Raw genomic sequence first — 19,519 nt, forward strand, 5'->3', positions numbered from 1 at the left:
TTAATGCCATTTTCTTAATGTCTTTCATTTTTGTGAAGCACTTTGAATTGCCTTGTCCCCCCAAAGGTAGTTAAAGTCATTATTGGGGTTAAAGTCCCCTGCATGTGCCGTTTTGGTTTCAAGACCCTGGTTCGCAGAGGACACCAAAAAAGTCCTAGAAAAGACAACTTAAACTTAACTAATGTGCATTTAAAGAAAAGAGGAATAGTTTTGGCAAAAACTAAAAAGGTACCATGGGGTACAGAAAATAGTTTTGGTTTCAAGACCCTGGTTTACGGAGGATACCAAAAAAGTCCTAGAAAGACAAGGTAAACTTAACTATGTGCATTTAAAAATAAAAAAGAGAAATAGTTTCGGCGAAAACTAAAAGGTACCATGGGGTCAGATTATAATTTTCCAAAAGGGGGTTCGTTCAGATGTGTGTATCTCACACTGCACTGTAACTGTGATTCATGTATATTTGCTTTTAAATGAGTGTTTTTAAATGCCATTTTATATCATTGCTTTTAAATGAGTGTTTTTAGATATCATTTCATAATATGTTTCTTAAATGCTATTATTGTCTTGCATTTTTGTGAAGCACTTTGAATTGCCTTGTGTTAAAATGTGCTATATAAATAAACTTGCCTTGCCTTGCCTAGAGATAGGAATACAAATCAGCATAGAATACAAAAAAAACTCAAATTAGTATTTTAAATTGCATTTAAGTACAGTACTTTCAGTATACTGAATTATTTTCCACTACTACCTTAACATCTAATATCTTTAACTTAATTACCAGTCCAGCAGGGGGCAGTGGTTCGCGCAGGAAGCTTTAACCAAACACACGAAGAAGAAACCTGTACACGGAAGTCATCCAGGATTTGGATATTTTTTCACATGGATGAGATTTGCTATCCTTCTGTAGACTTTCTATGCATAGTTTCCTCCTTCCTCTGTGGTAAGTCACACCGTAATGGCGGTAAAAGATGGAGCCGGTGGTGCAGAAACACTGATAAGATAACGCGCAGCTATCAGCAGCAGACGGCGGATATCAGTGCGGGTCAATGGACTTGAAATGCTGCTGTTTTGACAGCTGGGTTCAGCCTCCAGTACCTGGTCTGTGAGACACCTGCTGAGGACACACACCACCCGGCGATTCAACCCTAAAGACGGGGTTACTATATGTAGAGACGCATATCTACTATCTGTAAAGTTGCTTTTAAAGCGCCATTGGATACGAGCCAACTGCGACTTCTCTTCTCAGCATTGTTTGCTCAGTGAGTATTACCCAATTTTTTCCCCTAAATATCCTCAAATCCTGACTTTGCTAAGCTTACACTTAACCTAACATTTGACTTGGACTTTGTCCTGTTACCTTTTTCTGTGTCCAGCCTCACACCGACCTGTGGCCATGGCCTCTACCCGGCTGAAGTACCTCTCTCTGGGCGTGCTGGTGTTCCAGACCACCTCTCTGGTGCTCACCATGCGGTACTCCCGCACCCTGCAGGCGGACGGCCCGCGGTATCTGGCCTCCTCCGCCGTGGTGGTGGCTGAGGTCATGAAGATCTTTACCTGTGTGCTGCTCGTCTTTAAAGAGCACAGTGAGTGAACACCAACACAACGCAGATATCACCAAACCACCTCCTCACTTGAGAATAAAGAAAGTATCACGATATTTCTAAAGGATTTTGAATCAACACAATGAAGAGTTTGATATACTGTATAGATAGATCATTAGTTGAGGTAACATAATGACTAAGTGGGTAAAGGCATGTAATAAAACAGCTGGAACAGTCTGGTGAATACAGAAAATAGCTAGATTTCAATAACAGAAATCTAAGACGGGGCATTTCCTTATATTTGATTTACACCTTTCCTACTGCAAAAAGCTATTTACTAAATAATGTTAAACCTGGAAGCCCCTCAGATCTGAAACCTAGACTGACATTGGATGTTATTCTACACAGGTACAGCTTCTTCTTTTTTTAAAACAATACCATATAGCCATTGAACTACTATTACTTCAGAAAGATATAGTGTTCTGCACTACAAACCACTTCTACTACGAGTACATCGAAAACAACAAAGTAAAAACTTTACTTACAACACACTGCTTTGTCATCTTTGCGTAAGTATGACAATTCAGACATGTAAAGGTCCAAGATAGATAGATGAGAGACAAAGTAAAAGGGTTAGAAATGGAGAGTTCAGAGGGATATAAATAGAAAGGAGAGTGTGTTAACTAAATGTTTAAGAACAGTATTGCTTTGATGTATATTTTTATTATTCTGTAAATAAAAAATGTCATATACATTTTTTAAATCATGATATTTTTTGATCTGTAGGTCCCTGTGAGATGGCACATTTCTTTTTTGGGTCTCAATCTAAAAAAGTTTGCCGTCCCTGATCGGTAATTGTTTTTCCTGTCTTTAGGTTATAGCTGGCGAGCTCTGAACAGCATTCTGCGTCAGGAAATTGCCAATAAACCCATTGAGACGCTGAAGCTGGCGATTCCCTCGGGGATCTACACGCTGCAGAACAACCTGCTGTACGTCGCCCTGTCCAACCTTGACGCTGCCACCTACCAGGTACAGCCGGGCCGCTTGGGTCTGAGGAGAAGGCGTATCAAGACATAAATAACTCACAGCATGACTCAGTGTACCACACACAGGTGCTGATGTGTCTTTCTGAGACATTCAGCAATCCGCACATCCTTGTTGATGGCAGTTTCCCCCCCCCGTTGTCTCCATCAGGTGACGTATCAGCTGAAGATCCTCACCACGGCTCTGTTCTCCGTGTCCATGCTGGGACGCAGGCTGGGCGTATACCAGTGGCTCTCGCTGCTCATCCTCATGGCTGGAGTGGCTTTTGTGCAGGTCCAGTACAGCTTCTACTTTTCCTTTTCCACCTTGTTGAAATTGAGATCACAATATTTCACCGTCATCTTGAAATAGCCCGCGGAACATCCTCTCTGGTTTCTCCTAATGTTGAAATAACTGTGAGAACACATCCTATAAGTCTAGGAACATGTATTGTATGATCTAGGGCCCTTTTGTTCCAGAGTTATGATGCAGTCTTAAGCTATTCATCCTCTAAAATAGTTACTACTATACATTCAGTGTAATCCTTATCCTCTTACATCCAATGTTACCCAAATGTGGTTTTTATATGATTGTAAACTCAATATATTTGCGATTTGCGCTGTAATACGTAGGGCTGCTCGATTATGGCAAAAATCATAATCTCGATTATTTGGTTCAATAATTGTAATTGCGATTATTAAATGCGATTATTCATTGACTTTGAAAACATCCATTTATTGGAGAGAAAAAATGTGAACAGTATGTTTTTAACAGTTGATTACCCTGAACTTTAAGTATAATTCAACTGAAAAAAAAAAAAAAAAGTAATAATACAAAAAAAATCATTTTATTTAGATGATGTTGTTTTCGTTATCGTTGCAAGCCGTAATCGCGATTTAAAATACGACTAATNTGAGCAGCCCTAGTAAGACGTTTGAAGATGTATCCTTGAGATCTGGATAGTTGCAGTGGGTATTTTCTCTTTTTATAGACTTTGGAAGGCTACTCGGTTTAAAAAAAAAAGGACTATGCATTCCTCAGCTGGAAATAGTTTTAGTTCAATCTGGCCAGATGTAGATTTCATAAGGTCATTTACAGCATTATTCCTCTACTGCTGAAGGCTTTAGAGACACCATGTCATAAATACCCTTTACATCTTAAGAAGAAAGAGATATAGCCAATCCTATACTTTGTTTAATTAAGCATTAGCTCAGCTCTGTACTGGAAGCTTGCCTAGTTTGTGTTTTTAATTAATTACAGCAAGCTCTTATTTCTTCTAGTGGCCTGATATAGAAATAAATCTCAGTGGGAGTTATGTGGTTAGAAAAATAAAAACCTAATTAAGAGGCCTGAACTGGATCTCTGAATAAATATTGGCCACTGCTCGCTATGAGGGACGAGTTTGTGAATGTGTCGGTAACAAGAGACTGTTGTGATATCACCTCCGCCTCCTTAGGAAAACAAAGAAAATACCAGTCAGTTAGTATTTTCACAGGTGGTGTGTGTGTGTGAGATTAAAATAGCCCAATTGCTTTTACAATAAATAAACTTGAATTTGTTTAATTGAATAGTAAAGGGGTTTAACGTTAGTGGCAGGTTGTGTGTGAGAGAGAATAAATAAGACAGCCCAATATTTAAAAAAATTGTTATTCTTTTTTCCCGCATATTTAGCATATTTCCCAACTTTCCGCATATTTCGCAATTTCACCGCATAAAATCACATAAAAACCCTGCATGTTTAATCGCATAATCAAGGATTTTTGCCCACGTTTTTCTGGAGGGTCTATGGGGTGGCATGCTAAGAAATAGTTGGCCTATTTTGATTTACAACATTTCCTTTTCACTTCATTTTCAAGGTTTCTGTTGTTACTTCTCACTCAGCTGGGTTTGTTTTGGCGACTCGAGGGGGTAAAGAGGAGGCAGGCATCTTGTTCCAAAAGTTGTTAACATACTGAAAATATCTCTTTTTAAAGAATGGCTCGGACTTGTGTGGATATTTTGTGTTTTTATCCAAAGGAAAAGTGCAGTAGCTACAATATTTTTCTTACTACGCACAACAATAATCATCTTTTTTTTTGCACCCAATTTCCTGCTTACTGCAGCACATAACGCTCTGCAGCACTTTTACAACTTGGCAAAGCTGTGAAGATGCATTTGTATGAAATTGAGTCACCCAGCAGTCCGGCTTCTAAGAGCGTTTTATTGTTCACCATTACAGAGGGTGCAGACCTTATTAAGTGCATGCGTGTAGACATTTAATGGGAACTTAGATACTTAGTCATTGGGCAATACAGGACATTTTTAATAGAAACTGCTCTTTATTCTTAGAAATGTTTATTAATTGGCAAATTTGCTCATCCAAATTCTTGCCTGAAGCAAAGTGAAAGAATTGATACCTCCCTCATAACTTCCATTTAAGTATAAATCTAGCTAGTATATGCTACATTTTGTACTAACTGGAAGAAGTGGAAAACAGTATATTATTTTGTTGTTACTGCATATTTCTATTCTTTTATTAACTTCTGATCACTCTTAGCTCAGTATTATGCCCTTTTTATATATACTTTTTTTTAACTTTTAAAGTCAGAATGAGTAGCATTTGTCGGGAGCAGTTCATAAACACACATTCCAAAAACTCAAAAACATCCCAAACCCTGTTAAATACAGGCAGAATTCATGTAAAATGACTAAAGGGGATTGTTTTTGTATTTGAGTCTATAGGCTACATAATATTTGTCGGTAAATCCTACACATTCTGCCTGTTAGAGTCAACCGTCTAGCTTTCCCGATGGATTTTAATTTTAATATGTCTGTTTTGGCAACTTAGCTATCCCATTTGAAAAAACAATTAAATGTACCTTTGTTTCTAACTAGCCTTTCCAAGCTCATAAGTGATCTCTTAGAATTGAGGTGTATTACAACCCGAGTGTTCCTCTTGTGTTTGCAGTGGCCCTCTGAGTCTATGGCGGGCCCCGAGAAGGAGGTCTCTGCAGGCTCCCAGTTTGTCGGTGTGGCAGCCGTCCTGGTGGCCTGCTGCTCCAGTGGCTTCGCTGGGGTTTACTTTGAGAAGATCCTGAAGGAGAGCAAGCAGAGCGTCTGGGTGCGCAACATCCAGCTAGGTCAGTGTCCCTCCATCAGTCTGATCCATATACCATGTTCTCACAGAGGAAATGTGAGTGTATGATGTTTAATCAATGCATGTCCGTCAACAAAGTAACTCTGTAGTGAGATGTTGTTGAAAATACCTCTGTGTTTCTGAAGAGAGCTTTTGTGCGTTTCATTTCTTCCCCGCGCAGAGAGCCAGCTGGGCTTTTTACCTCCGATGTGTTTCTGTTAAGATGAATGTTCCTGTCTAGTTTATTTTTACCCTGGAGCGCGTGAGGCATGTGTTAAGTCTCCTACGATTCCTGGTGTGAGCTTGGAGCTTTTTCACCTGCAATGAGGGTTGGAGCCTAGATCTGCAACGAGAGCAGGGAGGAAAATGCTGTGTGGCTTGTTGTTGTTTCTGTTAAAAAGAGTGCTTCAAGAAAAATGATAAAGGACATGGGGAATAAATGCTAAAACTCTTGGTTGAATCATTTTTATAATCCTATTGTTAAAGTCATTTGACAAGTTAAATGCCAGCCATGTGTCTTATTTCATATGATTGTTAGTGGATATATTTGGGCTTTGATGTGTTGTAAAGACAAATTAGGCAATATAAAGTAACCCTTGAAAGAGGTACCCTTACGGCCCGTCCACACAGCGGTTGAAAGCTTCACCATTCACTTTGAATGGGGTGACGTCACTTTTCGCCGAACTGCATTGTGGGAAGCGGAGCTTTGCTGGCGTGGCTCGCTGCAAAAGTTGAGTAATGTTCAACTTTTGAAGCCTCGGCAGAAGCGTCAGCCAATCGAATCATATGCCAGTACAAGCTCTAGCCAATCAAACTGCTGCTTGTGTGTCAGGGGCGGGAGATTCATGTGATTGGTTGTTGGTTGAGTTTCAGACAAGCTCACCGGCAAGCTTCAACCCACGCCGCTGTGTGGACGGGCCGTGAATATGAAGCTAGAGCCAGGAGACTGTTAAACCTTCTTTAGTGTAAAGACAGAAAGTTGTTTGTTTAATCGGTACTCAACCAAAATGTGAAATGAAAAGGTGTGTTTGTTTTGGTTATGTGCTGAATATTCCTTGGCCAGGCGCAAGGACCAACTCATTAACAAATGTTAATTTGCTTGCAGGCTTTACTTGCATGCAGCCCTGTGTGCTGTTCAAATACACAGCAATGTTGGATTTTCTTTCTCTTTGTTAAAGAGAGACAAAATTACTTTGATCATATTTGCCTTAACTGTCACTGTATGCTCCTGAGAATAGTGCATGAGAACAGATCATTTAGTTTGTAAAAATCAGCGCACACAAAGGAAATAATCAATCAGACAGAGCCAGGAGTTATTAACGGCAAACTGTCAAACCAGGCAGCGGTGATCCAATATGGATCTAGATAGAAGTTTTTGATTTGATTTTGTCTTCATTTGGGGGGAAAACCTCTAATTTTGTTGGGATAAAGTGACAGTTTCAGCCAATGAAAAAACATGACCTTCCCTATCCTTTGACCATATTGTAATAGTATTATTCTGATGACTTCGGGATGATATCTTTAGACAGATCTTCAGCTCACTTAATGATGTTTGTGTGTGTTTTCCAGGGATGTTCGGCCTGGTGTTTGGCCTCTTTGGGATGATGGCCTACGATGGAGAGAGGGTGAGGGAGTCGGGGATGTTCCAGGGATACAACACCGTCACCTGGGCCGTTGTAGTGCTGCAGGTAACGCTCACGATATGTTTTCCCTCACCAAACTGTCAGATCTAACATCCAGCCTCTGGGGTAACACACTCTTCTTTTCATGGATCAGAGGCCCTCTCGGCCCGCTCATGCTTTCGTCCATCTGCGTCCGTGTGTTTGTTTTTTCTCCAGGCGCTGGGTGGTCTGGTCATAGCAGCGGTCATCAAGTACGCAGACAATATCCTGAAGGGCTTCGCAACATCGCTCTCCATCATCCTGTCAACGCTTATATCCTACTTCTGGCTACAGGACTTCGAGCCCACTGGGTAAAGGAAGCACCCACTCATTTACTTTCTTCCTTCTCTGTTTGACAAATCACCTCTGGCTGGCAGACAACTCACAGCTCCATCGTTTCTTTTATGTTGCTTCGATAACTGGACACTTTTACATTCAAAATCATAATCCGTCCATCTGTATATCATTTCTTCACACTGTGCATTGATATTTAATTGAATAGGCTATTTCTTGCACACTCAATGTTAATAATATACTGCTTTTTTATTTGGGTTAGCTGTAATTGGCCCTTCAGGGTCTATATTTCACAGATAGCCTTCAGATATTTATCTTTCACAGTCATTATTTATATATCTTAGTTTTTAAGTTCGGTTTTATTTTCTATTCTGAGATGTTTATATTTCTTTTTTACTCCCTTTCATTATCAAATTGTGTCCAATGCCTTGTTTACATGCTGCTGGGACAAAAGAAAATCCCAAATTTGGATCAATAAAGTACATCGAGCTGATGGGTTTTGTCGTCTGTCGTCCACAGCGTGTTCTTCGTGGGGGCCATGTTGGTCATCACGGCCACTTTCCTCTACGGCTACGAAGGAAAGCCGTCCCCCAACCCCAGTAGGGCGTAAAGACCCCCCCCCCGGCTGACACTACAGCAGCAGCATGAGGTCCTGTTCAAGCGTCAAGACGTGGAGTTGAAAGGAGGACAGAGAGCTGGAGAAAAACGAAGGCAAAGGTCATTATCATATAGTGTGATCACAAAGACGAGGAGGGGGGGGGTGTGTAAGACGTTCAGGACAAAAATAAGGGTCAAAATAAAAAGCAAGCAAATCGCAGAGATGGGTCTCTCACCAAAAGTGCCTCAGCTGAGACGAAAACTGGGGAAACAGGATTGTATGTTTTTCTTTCCGCTGTAGAGACAATCCTGGCTGCCACACCTCCAGGTCCGGAGAGGTGTTCTTGGACCGACTGATTGTCTTCATAAAGAGCTACCTGTCACTGTTACTGCCATATCTGAAACACCTATACACAACAGGATTACAGAGGCAGCCATGCAGACGTTTCTCTTCAAAACCAACATTTATTTAGACTTGTTCCTTTCAGAGTCGCTGTATGTATTGCTCTGACAGTCTTTCCTGTTCTCTCTCAAAGCCTTCACAGCCATTGTTCCTTGCAAACCTGTTTCCATTAACGCTCAACGCACCTTTAGGCTGTGGTAGTTTCAGTGACCATAACTAGTATTGCTGCCTAAATGTCTCCCATGTTACATTTGGTTCAGCTATTTTTGGAAACAGTTTTTGTTGCCAGGGAACACATAGTCTTCAGGACGTCTTTGATAGCATGTACGGTGACAGAGTTACTGTCTGTCTGCTGTGGTGCAGTTTACTCTATTAAAGTCATCTGGGTGTATGAATAAAATGATACAGAAACTAATCAGAAATACTGTAACAGGGGTTATGGTTGGAAGATTTAGATTTTCTTTAAGTAAGAAGGACAGTTTGATTTGTATGTATAACTTGAAATTATGTTAATCATGGGCGTTAATAATCAGCACCATTTCAATTGTAATCTAAATGAAATGTCTGTTTGATTTATGAATGATTAATTAGAAAGTTATATGACATTCCAAAGCCACTAATTGTAAACATCCAGCTCTTTAAGTCCTGTGCTCTGAACAATATATGTATATTGTTAATTGTTGTTGCAAAGTAATCAAAATTGACATCAGACATGAGGCATTATTTATCATTCTTTTGGAATGATTTATTTTCTTGATAAAGCGGGTATAATTAATAAGTTTATTATTTTAACTACTATTATTTCAATCTTTTATAAAAGAAAAATATGTTTCATTTAACTTTTCTGACTGTGTTATTGTGTTGAATTCACTGTGTATCTGCACTGAAACATACGGTTGGTCTACGGGAGCAAACGCGCTGCAACGAAAAACCCAGATGTGCCAGAACACATGCAAATGAAGAAACGTCTTGACCCACTTGACGACACATGCACAGCGTTTAGAAAATATTCAACAAACTGGCTAAACACCCGCAGCGTTTACTTAAAGTGCTGCAAGAAGCTCAAAACACAACGGAAACGGGGACACTAAAAGGTGATGCACACAGCCGGGGCCGTAGTAATTGTTGATGTTCTGAGATTTTAAAGTTTGCCAACTGTCACTCTCACAGTTGGCCTGTTTCATAATTGTAGGTGTTTGGTCGGTATATTAGAAATTACTAGGTCTACTACGATAACTAGCTAGCTTACTGCAGATTTTCAATAATATCGAAAGGAATCATGTGATCACATTTTCAAAATAAGCCAATAAATCTTACATTTTAGGTTAGTTTCCATAGTGAACAGTTGGCCAACTTTATGATTAGTATTTTCAGTGTTTTGTTTATACAGCGCTTTTAGTAAACGCTGCGCATGTTTCGTCAAGTTGGTGAAGATATTTCTATATTTGCATGTGTTTTGGCCTTTTGGCGCATTTGTGTTTTTGTATTTGCATCGTTTTTGACCTTTCGGGACACACATCTTCAACAGTTCAATCATAAGTCTTCTGAACTTGCTTTAAAGTGGACCTATTATGCTATATTGTAAAAATATATTGTAGGGCCATAACTATACAAAACATGTCTGGGAAGTTTTTTGATTAAAATAACAAACAGATCAACCATTGTAGCCATGCCTCATACTGCTCATACCCCTCTTTTGCAGCCCTGTTAGAGAAATGCGGATTTTGGGTCCTTAGCCTGAAAAAGAAAAAGAGGCGGCGGAGCTAATGCCTGATCAGAATTCTACCGGAGATAAAGTTACATTTGGTTGTGATAAAACGCCATCCTGTTCTAAACCACATCAAGGATTATTTCTGAAACAGTATGGAGCTCAAATGCTTTTTCTCTTGCGGGTTTATCACAAGGTGAGTTCTTTTTTTATTTCCTGCTTTTTAAACACGTGCTCTTCAGTACAGGTTAGCTCTGAGTGTTAGCGAGGCTTGCTAATGTAAACACAGACCATATTACACGCCACAAACACGTCAGGCATTGTTTCTGATAGCAACTTTCTGTGGGTCCGCCGCTGATTTGACATCATATCGGCAGCAAATCTGTATCCGCTCGTTGTACCCCCGTTTTTAAAAGATTTGGGTATGGAGGAAAAGAGAGGGTTTTATCTCCTTACGCTGCGTGAGTCCCCCGACACACCAAGGGGACAAATATTTATGTATAAAAGACATCAAAAAGTGCATTTTGCATGATAGGTCCCCTTTAAATTCTGCCATGCACTGCAGTAACACAATATCCTTTATATTCAATGCATCACAGAGCCTTTTAGCATACTTGTCCCCCTGATTGCAGATTATTTTTCTCCCACAATCACAAGTCTACCTTGTCTAATTTAATACTTGGCACGTCGCCTCAGAAATGCGAAACTACATGGCTTGAATAAATTCACACTTTGATATTTTTGGCATTTGTTTTAATGAGTTTTAAAAACACTGCATGCAAAAGCCAGACAGTCTGAGAGAAAGGACTGTAACACGGCAGAGTTTCATGTCCTTCTTATTAAAACACCATTACCCAGCTATTTTACACCAATACCTTCATTAGACTCCATTCAATATGCAGAACAAACACCGCTCAGTCCTCAGGCACATCTGTTAAAAGACACTCGAGGCCCTGATACACACAGACAGCACACTGTGTGGCCTCGTGGTCGAGTATAAATGTATTTTCACTAACATTTTATTCTAATTGGGGCAACATGTGAAAAAGGTTTCCGCTTTATTTCCCCCTATAAATGCCTCAATCCTCTGATAGTCACAAACCTACTTTTGATTCTCCAGTTAAAGATGCTGCTCTAGATGTTTCCCTTGATTGTCTACATGGGCTCGCTAACTGCTCCTGTGTCGTGGCTACAATAGGCATGTTGTTGAGTTTGTGTGTGAAGGCTCGTTCGGTTTGCAGCAGGAGTGAAAAGCAGCAGCATGGGTAAAATGTTATGGTTACATCCTCCTTCTCTCTTCATCTCTGTCTAATCTGGACCAGCTCAGCACTTCAGCTTGACCTGATTCACCGGCTCGCTGAGTGTGTACAAACACAAAGTAAAGACCTAGGCATGAATCTTCATAAAAACACTTATTTTCTTTAGAAAAGATCATAATGGCACAAGAAGATGTATGTCAAACCAAACACTGCACAATCTTTAAAGAGTCTCTTCACCCAAATTGTAATAAAAAACATATCTTACTCCTGTCAGTATCGAGCCAAGTAGAAAGTGACATTTTTTCAGATTCTTAGATACCTGTCACTGGGATTTCTGCCTTTACTCAATCCAATGGGGATGAATGGTTTGTCACTTTTTGTGTCCAAGACTTAGACAAATTCCATTACAAAAATCAATATCGTTTTCCTGAAGAAATAGTTCCTATGAACGCAAAATCTGTGGATTGTTTAACTGGCTACCTCGAGGAGGAAAATATAGCCAATCTGGAAGTGCCAAACAATGCAAATGAGTTCATCGTATGGCCACTTAAGGTAAAAGAGGTAAAAAAAACACTTTCGGTCTCCATAGCTAATTCAAGGCGGCTGTACTGGGGATTGGATTTCTATGCACCTTAAATGTTAAAATCATACCAAGGCTTAAGACTATATGGGCAGTGAGATAATCATTTCTCAGAGGATGAATTGTGATAACTTTGGTGATTAACCAAATGTTTGTACTAGCTCAAAAATCCCAAATCAAATTCTTCTTATACTTTACTTTAAGGCCGAGGTATCCCATCAAACTCAGCAGAACTTGGTGGACTAGGAGAATGGTAAACATACTTTCTAATTAGCATGTAAGCATTGCCAGGTTAGAATTTAACTACAGTCTCAAAGGGGATGCTAGCATGGCTGTGGACTTGATTAGATCCAGTTTGTCCAAAGCTGTGATCACTAAAGAAAACTGAATTGAATTGATTGGGGAGCCACAAATCTCACTGACAGATATTTAAAAACTAGAACAAAAAAAAATCCCAATAACCTGTAATTGTGTAATTCAAGTGGCCTTATTCTATAATTAGTGTAAATACAGTTGACTGTAATATTTGCTTTTAAACAAGAAATACTGACTGGCTTAAGACTTTGTTTGCCCACTTGAAGCCACTCATTTGTACTACTCGGAAACATAAAGAAACCTTGCTTCTTCTCCTTAAATCTGATTAGTTGGGACATGGGAAAGACAATGTTTTACTGTAGAAGGCTGTCATCAACACAGGCATCACTGGCTTTCAGAAGGCAGGGAGGGGGAGCTCTGCAGCTTGGATGAACTGGCCATTCGTGATTGAAAAACATAAAATCCTGCTGCAGGGCTTCATTTAAGATTCCTCTCAATGCACAGCTCGTGTGCATGTCATCGAAATCCAAAAGCTGCGATTTCTACATTTTCTGTGATATGTGAAAAGAAAAGTAGCTCTGAGGATGTGTGTTGACAATCTTTAGTTTTTTTAATCATCTTGAAATATGGCCATACCTGTAGCATTATCACAAATGAGGCCGTGTGTGTGTGTGTGTGTGTGTGTGTGTGTGTGTGTGTGTGTGTGTGTGTGTGTGTGTGTGTGTGTGTGTGTGTGTGTGTGTGTGTGTGTGTGTGTGTGTGAGAGAGTGTGTGAGTGAGGCAGTCTGGTGTGACAAAGCAGCAAGTCTGGACCCAACCCTGGGTCTCCATAATAGAAAACACACGACCACAAACACACAATCCTTTACATTCACTCTGAAAGCACATCATCCAGTTACATCTCGGGTGATATTTTAGTTTTCTCTGTCCGTGATGAATACACCGGCAGCAATGTATCACCGCTATCACCTTCCCTTACTCAGCACTTTACTGTACAGTACAGAGCAGGCCCGCATTATGCCGTCATTAAGATGAACCTTTTTAGACTGGGTCTGTGTTTCTTTCTGGGCCTGAGTAGCTACAGGAAAGGTTTTGCGTTACATCCCAGCATTAATGAAAGATTTTCAAAGTTAGCTTAGCTCAGTTGTTCTGGGTTTGATTACCAAACAGCACCAGAAGGGGAGACCAAATACTTTCTGGATCGTCAAAGGCAGCGGTGGGGAATTAAGGCAGTTGTCCCCTCGATATATTACACGCAAAAAAAACTGCATCTTCAAAGTTTCATTCTTCTTATAGATCTTCATTTTGTCTGTTTTATCTATTTTTTTCTGATTATCCTGTTGGCCATTTCACTCCCCTATGATCTGATGTAACGAACAACGAACCAATCAGATGCTCTCCAGGATCTACTTGGATGGTATAACAACCAGCGGAGGCCCTCTCCTCGGCCTCCACATCAGAACCTGGGCGTCGTTGGCGTTGGGCCTCCCCATGGCGTTCGGAGGGATGGGCTCCATGCGGTTCAGCACCCTCGGCTGGTCTTGGTGCACGCGGCCCACCAGCCTGGCCCTGCAGCCCAGAGGCAGGCAGGGGTCCACCGCGATGTCCACCCTCATCCTCCACTTGATGCTGTGGAGCAGGATCTTCTCTCTGGACGTGGTGTTGAGCGCCACCAGCCATGTGGTGAAGCTCTGGTCTCTTTTGATGTTAGTCAGTAAGGGCGTGTTGGATTCACTGACCGGCACAGCCCAGGTGACGCTGGGGTAAAAATTGTCATTCATGCTAACGATGAAGCGGGATGGCTTGGAGGTGGGGCCCACAATGGTGACCGTCTCCGTTGTGTTTCCGTACCAGGGGTAGCTCACACCGTCAGAGTCGCTGATGGCCCTCACCAGACCCTCTCGCAGCTGAGGAAGCTCCCAGCTCGACCTGAGAGGAGACAGACAGAGAGGTTTCTGGGTAACTTTGTTTCTGGGCAATTGATTCTAATCTGTAATTAGTGTCTGTGTTGCTTAAACCTGATATTGTGTAAAGCACAGTGGAGCAGTTCTACATGAGACAACTGCAGGTACAGTGAGCTGCAACACAATATCACTATGTCACCACGTTAAAGGAGTAAACAAAAGAGTCCAATGGAGGCGTTTAAGGCAGGGGGGAGTTTGTGGGAGATTTGCAGACCATTTACATGCACGAAAACCTATATAACACACTACAGGGAAAAAAAAGCCTAATAGGGCCCACTTATTTTAAATGTAATTGTTTCATGTGTTTCTTTTGCACTATGTCTTAATGCTTCTAATGTTTTTTGTAAATCAATTTGAATTGGATGTTGTTTTAAAGGTTGTATAGACTTGCCTTTCGTTGCCTTGCATTACTGCAGCAAGACTACTGCATTAAGAGTTATACTATTAATTATTTGGTATTATCCGGCTAAAACACCAAGGGTCCAGCATCTGTAATGTATGGTATGTTGGAAAATGTAATGCTTCTTTGGGTTAAGGGCTCTTGTATTGCCAAATCATGCATTATAAGGATGTTATCATAGGCTATCGGACATTTTAAAAGTTATTTTTACCCATTTTTGACAGTATACTTTGACTTAATCCTTGATAGAAAACTAGATGAATAAAATAATCATTGGTGTGACAGCAGGAAACATGAGCAAGTCAATCTGGAAGCGATAGCAGCAACACTATTTGGTGTTGAGGTTGCTCTTCTTTGCTTGTGCACAAGGCTTTCTGGGATGTGTCTGAGGTGAAAGTTGTTCATTTTCATTTACAAGGGATGTGATGGAAGTAACACCATCATTTCAGAAAGGATTTCAAATGATTTTCCAGACACAGGCTTGCAGTAGCCTCCTCTAAATGCTATCTAGTGGTTCAGTGTGTCAGTGGATTATCATAATCTCTTTGTTGTGCCAAACTCTATCTGTCATCTGGTGCTCCCGTTTCATGACCAATCCTAAAACCACCCTAAAGCTCAATCTCTCACCCCTAAACCCATCAACGCAGCGGGATTAAACACCCCCTCACATATGCCCTCCAGATAATGTGTGTGTGTGTGTGTGTTGTTGGGGTGTGGGGGAGGACATGTCTCCATGGGCACAGTTTGAGTGTGTGTGTGAGCATCAACGTTGTTTAGCTTCTCTAATAGCAGCTTTTATATTTAGGTGCCAGAGTCACAGGAACAGAATCTGTCGGTGGGCGTTTGAATAAAGGAGGCTGACAAGCAGAGTTAACCTGCTGGCTGCACAAATGCTCAGTGGTGTAAAGTAACTAAGTAGATTTACTCAAGTACTGTACAATTCTGAGGGACTTGTATTTTACTTGAGTATTTCCATTTTTTGCTACTTTGTACTTCCACCCCACTACAATTTTGAGGTAAATCGTGTACACTACATGTATTTCATGCCTTTAGTTACTTTGCTGATTTAGATTAATAATGTGAAATATCAACAATTAAAATACTTTAGTTACATCTAGAGTTACATTCACAAGATACCCTGCAGTATACAAAGTGATTAAAACTAGCTCTACTTTTACCAGCTTTGATAAACACGTTAATGTATCAATAATTATAATAAAAACGTATAAAATATTATTCTGAAATGGATACATCTGCATAATGAGTACTTTTACTTATGGTACTCCAAGTATATTTTGATGCTTATAATTTTGTACTTTTGCAACATTTTGATTGCAGGACTAAATTATGGCAGACACTTGTACTTATACTTTTACTACAAGTACAAGATCTGAGTACTTTCTCGTCCTCCGCAAATGCTCCTCTAATGCAATTCAGCGTGTGTACACAGTGTACAAGCATGCACACCACACTCTGAAAACACGTCACAGGGATGCAATTGGCACATAGGTGATACAAGTGTAAACTCACATGCCAACGTCTCCGTAGGTGTTGTAAAACTCCATCTGTGTGCACGCTTGGATCCAGCCCACCACCCATGTCTCATTGCGCGGAATGGGGGGCATCACAATCCTCGCTGAGGCTTTGAAATAGGGCGTCTTGTACCGGAGCACTATGGGGGAGTTTTCCTCGATGATAGTCGGGCAGTGGTCTATGGTGGCGGACAGGTCGTACACCACGATGTTCTCCCGTTTGATGCGAGACTTGTTACAGGCGATGCTCTGGATGCAGCCCATGGCGGTGCAGGTGAAGGTGAGGGTCAGGAGCAGCCAGGTGAGCCGGCCGGTCCTGATGGGGAACTGCGCTGCAGTCTGGGACTCGACCAGGATCAGCACTATGAGGCCGTGCATCAGATGAAACTGTAAGGCAAAGGTGGGTGCTACTACCTCACTGTAGGCCCGAATCAGAAAGGCTTCAGGGAGGTGGGTTCAATGCCCCTGTGCCTTGCTGATGTTTGGGCACATCAACGGGCTCCAGGGGCGCTGCTCCGTGGCTAAACCCGGTGTTCTGACCCCTCTGGAGCCGCAAGAGAAACACCCTAATGGAGTGGATTTTGACACATGTATGATTCTATCCCCTCCTTTTAAACTGTCTGCTTCTGCTCTCCTCGAGGATCCGACCCGTCTTCGCTCCTGCTTGAACCCCTGCCAGTAACCTTTGATCCTCTTCTTCCTGCCCCGAGCTGTCATGTCACAACAGGCGTTGGGGGACCGGCGGACACCGGGGCGCCGGCAGGGGGACCCGGTGGTCGGGTTGTTGATGCGGCACTCTGCATGAGATGCTGCTGCTGCCTATAACATGAGCAGCGGCGTTACTGTCCGTCATGCCTGTCGACTCGACGGGAGGGAAACCCGGTGAAACGAACACAATCTGGGAGTCCGAGCATCTGTGAGGCGGAAAAAACAGATTCCTCTTGCAGAGTTAGACGACACAGGCGGGTCCCTCCCGATCAAAACGGGAGGGACAATGAGGTGCACATAAACCGGCTGTCAAAACATTGTTGCAGACGGTGAAACAATGACATTATGGCTAAACAAATATCAGATGAACAGTGTCATAGTAACCGTATATGCCTCTCTTTCGGCATCCTTGTTCGGTGGAAGCTGCACGGCTATGTGTCGCTGTCCAGCCTGCGTGGTGCTGAAGATGCTGAATAGACCAATCAGCGCAGAGGGAGACTAGGCGTAGGAGTGTCTGCACAGTAGTATCTCTGCGACCCCCTGCCTCCATACTGCCATAATGCTTTCTAATCTTGTAGACACAAAGTACACAAAGCCCGGATAAGCTGACAATGGATGGGTTGTGATTTTGTTTTAATAGGGATGCAGGATAAGGAGCAATAGGTAGTGTTTGATTCATTTAAAACATGATTGTTGTCATCGTTAGACCTTTTGTTGTGCTTATTGACATATTATTGTAAATACATCTCTTATTGTTAATGCATTTTGAGAATAAACTCTAGAAAGAGATCGGGTTTCTGATAGACATTTGATTGGGTGATGGCAGTCAGCTGCAAGAGGCTTTTTGATCCCTTTCAAAATAAAACCGTCATAGTCTGGCCAAAAAAATACACCCGCTACATAGGGATTTGAATCCTTCATTCTGTCATAAGGGGGGTGGGGGGGAATGAGAAAGGAAAGCTCAAGACAGTGAAAGCCTCAAAACAGCTGCTAAATAATATACGATCTTGTTTAGAGCCATAGGCCATAGCCCACTAATTTTAATGTATGAGTTGCTACAACCAAATCAGTTTAAATGAGATAAATAATTCACATTTAAATAAGCAAAAATAATTGAAAAAACAATGATCTTTAAATCTATAAATATAGACATATTTTTCAATTTGTTTTCTATAATAACACTGCACTCTTAATGCCTATGTGAATACAGTGTTTTATTTGTGACCTGGATGCTTTTGCTCTAGGTTAATGGAGAAAAACTGCATCAGGAAGAGCAAGAGGTTCAACATCATTTCGCCTCAAAGCTTAAATATCAAGTGACAACGTAACTAAAACAGATTTTCTCTTGCAAACAAACTCTACAGGAGCCGTTGTCGAATGAAAACTTTTATTTTGAAATTGAACTCTACACCGCGCAGTGTCGTCATATCCGGGAGGCAGTGCATACAGGCTGCTGAATCACACACAGAAGTACAACATCGTCCCGTTTTTATTAAATATAAACATGCCAATATAATAAACTGTTGGAACTCAGAGACAGTACTTTCCGACAGCTTACCATGGTGAGTATTTCATATTTTATACAAAAGATACATGTTTGAGAGCCTCAAAAGTGACACACATGTGCTAAGCTAATCAGAGCTAATGGTAACTTGGCTAGTGTAGCTGAAGCAGACATCATATAACAAAACCTCTTTATACACATTAATTACAAAACACTCACTTCTAAATCACTGTAACGTTATTCCAAAGATATCAAAAATATAACCTAAGATCTAGTAATACGATTTAGGCCCATCTTTAAGAAAGACATCACATCTTTTGAGAGCTATAACTGTTCAAAGGACGACTCGTAGTTAAGTCATTATTAATTCCCCCTGATTTTATAATTATACTTTACTTTAAGTTATTATTTCTACATGTTATCATTAATTATCAGACATACAAATAGGATGGTCGGTGGTGAATATTAGCATAAAGGAAGTACAGTATTAGACTAGTATTGATTTAATGTACACTTGTTTCTTTATTTCATTTGTAATATTATTTCGTTTGTTCATGGCCCTTGCAAACCCACTGTTATCTCCTATTTTTTTTCTTTACTACAGGGTATTTATTGTAACATCTTATTGTTTTATATTGCGCATGTTTCAGCTTCAGTAATGTGTTATCGTAAAGCAGTGTTTTCCAAAGGTGCTGTACAAATTAAGCTTATTATTATTATTATTAATATTATTATTATTATTATTATTAAGCTCTCATTTACTCTTTTAGTCTCCTTGATTAATTGTTCCCTAACACATTTCTCTGTTTACCATCTTTCGTTTTGTCTGTTTAATAACTGTCTTTTTTTCTTGCAATTAAACAAATAAATAGAAAAAAATGCACAATAATATTGATTCAAGTAGTTGCAAACCTT

General features: G+C 40.7%; 2 protein-coding genes across 2 annotated transcripts; one reads left to right on the forward strand and one right to left on the reverse strand.

Annotated features, from left to right (window-relative positions):
- The first annotated feature begins 846 nt into the window (after positions 1-846).
- slc35a3a (solute carrier family 35 member A3a) lies at positions 847-8,425 on the forward strand. Its single transcript, XM_010775212.1, has 8 exons — positions 847-1,259; positions 1,374-1,583; positions 2,416-2,570; positions 2,736-2,858; positions 5,512-5,683; positions 7,249-7,367; positions 7,518-7,651; positions 8,154-8,425. Exons 2-8 carry the CDS (start codon positions 1,394-1,396, stop codon positions 8,242-8,244), a joined length of 984 nt encoding a protein of 327 aa, XP_010773514.1. The 5' UTR covers positions 847-1,259; positions 1,374-1,393; the 3' UTR covers positions 8,245-8,425.
- A 4,829-nt stretch (positions 8,426-13,254) lies between these two features.
- On the reverse strand, positions 13,255-17,627 carry fam78bb (family with sequence similarity 78 member Bb). Its single transcript, XM_010775213.1, has 2 exons — positions 16,391-17,627; positions 13,255-14,425 (listed from the first exon to the last, which is right to left on the reverse strand). Exons 1-2 carry the CDS (start codon positions 16,768-16,770, stop codon positions 13,903-13,905), a joined length of 903 nt encoding a protein of 300 aa, XP_010773515.1. The 5' UTR covers positions 16,771-17,627; the 3' UTR covers positions 13,255-13,902.
- Between the last annotated feature and the right edge of the window lie 1,892 nt (positions 17,628-19,519).

The sequence above is a fragment of the Notothenia coriiceps genome, unplaced genomic scaffold (assembly GCF_000735185.1).
Source record: "Notothenia coriiceps isolate Sejong01 unplaced genomic scaffold, NC01 NC01_scaffold00015590, whole genome shotgun sequence".
Classification (NCBI taxonomy): domain Eukaryota; kingdom Metazoa; phylum Chordata; class Actinopteri; order Perciformes; family Nototheniidae; genus Notothenia; species Notothenia coriiceps.